At 39.7% G+C, this 6662-nt stretch overlaps 1 protein-coding gene across 1 annotated transcript; it reads right to left on the bottom strand.

The window, feature by feature from the left end:
- Positions 1-2296: 2296 nt before the first annotated feature.
- On the bottom strand, positions 2297-6195 carry LOC139474187 (baculoviral IAP repeat-containing protein 3-like). The gene is made up of 3 exons (XM_071257083.1): positions 5860-6195; positions 5121-5266; positions 2297-4920 (listed from the first exon to the last, which is right to left on the bottom strand). The coding sequence occupies exons 1-3, from the start codon at positions 6152-6154 to the stop codon at positions 4876-4878; spliced, it is 486 nt and encodes a 161-aa protein (XP_071113184.1). The 5' UTR covers positions 6155-6195; the 3' UTR covers positions 2297-4875.
- Between the last annotated feature and the right edge of the window lie 467 nt (positions 6196-6662).

Below are 6662 nucleotides of genomic sequence, written 5' to 3'. Positions count from 1 at the left end.
TGCTGATAAAATGGTGCTTGGGAATGTTAGGGGTATTGCCCATGTGTTTGCTGAGCGAGCCAGTTTCGCTCGCTACTCAGACCACCTCATCTATGAACAAAGGGATTTATCCCGATTTTGTTGATGACATTTTCCTTTCGTGTCGTAGTTAGCACTTCCTCATACGGAAACTCATTCCTCTCCCTTGTTAGAGCTTCGTCAAGGATTCAATGACTAATTTCTTCATTATATAGGAACAGCGTAACTATTATTAACCTTACTGACCTATGACGTCGTGCATACATTTGCCTATTAACGAGTTATCTTGCATACTAGTTTTGGGAGCCTCAAAGGAGGCTATTTTAGCCAGCACATATGTACGTACCACTGATACCATCACCCATCCTGGTGATGTGTGCGAAGGGTTGCTCACAACCAGTGTTTGAAACACTGACAGTGACAGTCAACAGTATTCTGGTGTGATGTATGATTTTACACCAGAATCTATTCGACACACGTATGAAATTATATTCCAGTGACGATGACTGACACAATATAAATAATCATATTTAATTTATATCCCCATTTGAGCGCGAAGATTTTCATTGTTACATGTAGTTACTTTATGATTGCGAACACTACTAGGTTCAAAATTAATGACAAATAGTGAAAACGAAGTGCATATTCCATTTGTGTATATATACACTTAATGCATCTTCTTGATAATGAATATCTTCAAACCATGAATGTTCATTCTAATAATGTGATACAAAAGTGAATATCAGTTTATGCAAATTGTGTGCTACTGACAAGGCGTGACATGCTTACCCTTTTCACAAATACCTGGTGTCATCATTGACGTTCAGTGATCCATTCATATAAGTTTCACCGCTGTTTTGCCTTTTACGCTCAATGGAATCTCCTTCGGCGGATAATCGAGACTGGTTCTCTGGTCTTACTTTTTATATTAAATTTTACATTATTGAGAAAGAAAATATAGAGAAATTGTCCTTTCCAGAATTGAATAACTATATAGTATGCTGTTGTTGTGTTGTAATGTTGTTATGTTTTTAACATCACGATAGTAACATGTTGTTGGAGAGTTAAAGTGCTTACTTGAGTAATCTATTTGCTTTTACGTGCGCATCTGTCTAGAACGACGTTCTAGATAATTATTCAGTGACTTGAAAGGTCGGGAGCAAAACTCAAAAGAGTGTTCGACATTACTTAACTTATTAAACCGACAGTGTCAAATAAGTTAGAGCTATATATAGTGGGCGAATTTCAAATGTTTCTTTTCGAAACGGACGAAATTGATCAGTGAGTTTTATCCCTTTTGCGAAGGATTCAAATTTTGAACGAGTTTAGGAACATAAAGACTTTAAACATTTCTGGTTGATGGCGAAATATGTATTCATTTGTTTCAAGCGTACTAATCAATCGGATACCGGTCGAACATAACCTGTGCATAATCTATAACGATAGAACGATAATCAGGGGATTGTTTGTATCGGAAATAGTATATACATGATTTAGAAGGTTAGACAGGTCATTGCTCGAACATAATCAATGAACTACTTTTACGATATTAACAATTAAATATATGCTTTAAAATGTACTTTGCTGAAATAATTTTCTGAGATACTGTTCATAAATTGCCTAATTCCATTTTATTTTCTGAACGAACAGTACAAAAGTTTCCCATCTGTTTCCTCATGCTCTCTTACGCACAGGTGTGTTGCATCTACTTCGCCTAATGATTAGAAAAAAGGGGCCCCTATTAAAATATTATTTTGGTGAACGACAGATATATTTTTCCAGAATTTAATTGCCCATAATTAAGGGTGCATATAGCAATCCAATCGGAAGGGTGCTAATTGCGATTGTTCACTGGCCAATATATTAGCAAATATCGCCGTGGGCGCTTATTAGAGCGGGGCGCTTATTACGTCGAATACGGTATATGCGAAAAAAACATCCTCTACTTCCTACATGCCTGCTGATGGTAGTCAGTTATAAATTAGAAGTTTCGACGGTAGTTTCCATACCTGTAAATGTCTTTCGATACAATAGAAAACAATGGATCCTTTGGGCATTCGTCACAATTTGATAGTGATTCAAAAACACAATGTTTATGATATGGTCGGAATTCTATAATGAACACCGCTTTAGCAGGGATTTCTAATGAATCAGGAAAGGGTTTTGTTGATTTTATTTCTTGGAGTGTGACTAGATGAAGAATATTAAGAAGGATGAGAATTTAAGTCTTTGGAAGGCATTTAGAAGTGATACACATAAGGAAGAGAATTTATGGATGTCAACTTCTTTATTATGAGGAACACAACGTTTCGGAGTATATGCTTACCCCTTCATCCAGAACAGACCACAGAATCCTAATAATGAAAAAAATCAGTCAATCTCCTATGTCATTTTGGTTCGGCTGCGAAATAAACTTTATATTAACCATAGCAACATATTGCGCTGCCTTTGGCAACAGTGGATTACATAACGTATTAAAGGCGGACTCGGCTCCTAGTTAAGTTTGGATGTTGTGTTAAGTGCCTTGCATGAAACCTCCGACTGCTAAAGTGGTATACCCATTACTATTTGAGTTTTTAGATAGTCTCCTTGTACACCATACATGTATCTATGCAGACTGCTGTTTCTGCACTGTATACTCATTGAAAAGAATAAGGGAACCCGTTTAACATAGGGGTGTAGACGTAACCTGAAATGCCGCAACATGCCAATGTTTTTAACACACATAACCATTCAATATTTCACTCTCAGGTTTCATTTGAGGATGTGAAGCACTCATCAGTAAACACCCTCCTGACACGTTGCTACACGTATGTGTTCCCTTATTTCTTTCCTTCAGTATAACGTAATGTGCAGGAGCAGGGCTTGATACAGTCAATCTTATCCATGCTTATATAGGAAACTTGATTGAAAACAAACATATCCAAATGCGAAAACAAAAATTAAGTCGGCTACATAGCGGAATAAATACAGGGAGAACATATTTAAGGGGTGTCGGGTATATATGTGAGTAACAGATACAGGAAGTAGTCGGATATATCAATGAAGAACAGATACATCGAAGGAAGGATACAGGAAGTCGGATATAAACGGAAGAAGGGGCACAGGGAAGTCGGATATAAACGGAAGAAGGGGCACAGGGAGGTCGGATATAAACGGAAGAATGGGCACAGGGAGGTCGGATATAAACGGAAGAATGGGCACAGGGAAGTCGGCTACATCCGTCCAAAAAAATCGACAGAGTAATTACTAAACTCCAAACAGGACATACCAACCTAAATAACAACCTCAAAATAATAAGAAAACACGCAACAGGAACCTGCCCACTTTGCAAACAACAAGAAATCCCAGAACACGCACCCATACACTGCACCCACTACCTAACACACCGAACTACACTACAAACCACCCTAAATCTAAATAAGGCTCTTACTCTAGAAGCAATCCTAAACCCACAAAATAAATTAGAAAAATTCAAAGCCTTAGGCGTATACTTAATCAAAACAGGATTAATAAATCGCATTTAAAACCCCAATAAACTACCAAAACCAAACCACATAATCAAACTAACAAACTTCCATATTCAGGTCCCTTAGTTCGCCCCCCAAACCCTCTTGGCATTTTTTTCCAAATCTCAAAATTTCCAAAATTCTATATAAGCAACCACTAAAACACCCCTACTAGATTGCCAAACAACTTTTCCCCCTTTTTCGGAAACACATTAAATGGCTTGGCCGGGCCCGTGTGCGAAATACGCTGCAGCCGGAAAGCGCACGTAAAATCTCCAATATAAGTAAGTAAGTAAGTAAGGGAAGTCGGATATAAACGGAAGAATGGGCACAGGGAAGTCGGATATAAACGGAAGAATGGGCACAGTGAAGTCGGATATAAAACAGAGGAACAGATACAGGGAAGTCGGAAATACATGAAGAACAGATACAGGGAAGTCGGGTACATACATGAAGAACAGATACAGGGAAGTCGGATATAAACGGAAGAATGGGCACAGTGAAGTCGGATATAAAACAGAGGAACAGATACAGGGAAGTCGGAAAATACATGAAGAACAGATACAGGGAAGTCGGAAAAATGCATGAAGAACAGATACAGGGAAGCCGGATATATAACGGAAGAACAGATGTGCAGGGAAGTCGGATATATAATGAAAGAACAGGTACAGGGAAGTCGGATATATAGATGAAGAACAAATACAGGGAAGTCGTATATAAAACAAAAGAACAGGTACAGAGAAGTCGGATATATAACGAAAGAACAGGCACAGGGAAGTTGGATATATAACGAAAGAACAGGCACAGGGAAGTCGGTTATATAACGAAAGAACAGACACAGTGAAGTCGGATATATAACGAAAGAACAGGCACAGGGAAGTAGGATATATAACGGAAGAACAGGCACAGGGAAGTCGGATATATAACGGAAGAACAGGCACAGGGAAGTCGGATATATAACGGAAGAACAGGCACAGGGAAGTCGGATATATAACGGAAGAACAGGGAAGTCGGTTATATAACGGAAGAACAGGCACAGGGAAGTCGGATATATAAATGAAGAACAGTTGTGCAGGGAAGTCGGTTATATAAGTGAAGAAAATATATATGATCTCCATGCATCAATCTAGTATAGTTGTGAATCACTGAATCGCAATTCAGACAGTGTTTGGCGGAGATACATTTTTACAGCGATGATCGTTTACACTTGAAATAGCAATCTTTTAAGTATTCCACTACAAAACAATAGTTTTGTAGAAGTTCGTCTGATCTGATACCAATTCGGATTATGAAGTCGGTGTCCTTTTGATTGTTTGGAGGACTGTGATGGTGACGTTAACAGTGATGTCTAGTCCTGGGATAGGCTTCGTCTCAGGAGGTGGTTTACAGGCATCTGCAAGAAGTGAAAGGTATAGTAAGAAAGTGAACGTGTCAGATCCATAACGCAAAAGCACTGGTGAAAACACGTTTCAGATTCTTTGCATTTTATGCAACGTCTTTACAATGACTAAACTTGTATTCTTAATTTGGCCGAACATCAAGAACAGTAAGTTATATATATGTAATGTATCGATCTATAACCGTGTAGCCTACCCCTCCCTCTGGCCAGATGACCACACCCCTTTTGACAACCGGGCAGTTGGGCTGTAGTTCGGCATGCCTGTTCCATGGGTCATCACCCGCGAGCCAGTCTGTTGCCTGACACCCACAGTGGTAACACGCCAAAGTTGTCGTCTTGCCTGAAACGACCCCTCTGAACAAGATATATTTGTTTTAATATTCACATGACATGAAATTCGATATGACTCACAATTAAATTGTTCATATAGTCACCAATACCAAATTGGGGAAAATAGATCTGATAGCTCTTTTCACATACTTCCGTCGACAGATTTGATACGGCAGTTACAGCATGGCCAACGAAATATATCTAATGGCCACCTACGAGTTAAATAATTGTATCAATACATACTATTTCGAACTGGGGGTACGGCTGGCCAAGTCGTCTAAGGCGCCGCGATTTGCTGTGCAGTGTTGCGTCCATTGGGCAAGAAACCTATGATTGTGGGTTCGAATCCCGGTTCGCCCCGATTATGTTTGTAGGTTTGTCAGCACCATACCCGTGCTCGTGGGTTTCACCGAAGTGGTAAACGTCTGAGACCTGAATGACTTCGGGCTTTCCTCCCACATTAAGCTGACACGCCGCGATATAACTGGAATACTGTTAAAAGCGGCGTTAAACCAAAATCACTCACTCACTCACTCATTCGAACTTCGTCCATCTGATACGGTACAAATTGAATCATGTTGGTTGTAATGCCATCATATATACCCCATCGATATAACCCGGCTCGGGCAACCTGGGTGAGTTTCTCGGGGGACATGGCTCCAACGGCATCATCAACACTCATCAGTGTCTTCAATCTGTCCTGGAAGAAGAGGTCAGGCCTCTCTGGGTACTTTCCTGGAAACCTGTCGGACAGGTTCACTAGCTCCTGGATACCAAGGCCACCTTCAGCCTTTGGACTGGCTGAAAGGATGTCCTTCATCTCATGGACGTTCCAAGAACATGCTTGTGAGATTTTGTCTATATCGTGATCTAAAAGGAACTTCCTCATCATTCTCATTTCTGTAAAAGAAATAATGAAACAAGCGGAGTCATGTTACCTGGACCAGAAGGGCAAAAGTATGAAACTTATAGCTTAGATCAATATTCAACATGTTTACACAGAATAGAAGGACCACGGATGTGCCAGAACTATATGATCACACACACCTCGTTGCTTCAAATATCGTATTCGCGTATCGACTCGCATTGCCATTTCAATGTGGGTTTCAGTAAAATGGGAAAGAACTAAGACCTGCATCACGTTGGGCTTTCCTCCCACATTAAGCAGACATGCCGTCATATAGCACCAACCCCACTACAACGAACTCACTCCATTGATCAAATATGTTTTTGTGTGTCAAATATGCCAATTGCCGTGGTAATATTCTGTTGGTCAGTTCAAATCAGTTTCGAAATTAAATCATAATTCTAGGCTCTGTATGTATTCATCCCATCACATATAATACCCTGTTAGAATTCAAATAAGTTTAAAATACACACATCCGCATTAAACATGTTTCAAGAAG

The sequence above is a fragment of the Haliotis cracherodii genome, unplaced genomic scaffold (assembly GCF_022045235.1).
Source record: "Haliotis cracherodii isolate W230 unplaced genomic scaffold, xgHalCrac1.p SCAF_3, whole genome shotgun sequence".
Taxonomy (NCBI): Eukaryota; Metazoa; Mollusca; class Gastropoda; order Lepetellida; family Haliotidae; genus Haliotis; species Haliotis cracherodii.
Note: the sequence above shows the minus strand (reverse complement) of the source record. Positions and strands in the feature narration are given on the sequence as shown.

What these genes read in the sequence shown, in the direction of transcription:
- LOC139474187 (XM_071257083.1), bottom strand. Translation starts at nt 6,154, where the DNA reads ATGAGAATGATGAGGAAGTTCCTTTTAGATCACGATATAGACAAAATC. An exon ending in AGCCGGGTTATATCGATGGG is followed by an intron (nt 5,267 to 5,859) that starts GTATATATGATG and finishes GGGTCGTTTCAG; the next exon opens with GCAAGACGACAACTTTGGCG. An exon ending in TCATCTGGCCAGAGGGAGGG is followed by an intron (nt 4,921 to 5,120) that starts GTAGGCTACACG and finishes CACTTCTTGCAG; the next exon opens with ATGCCTGTAAACCACCTCCT.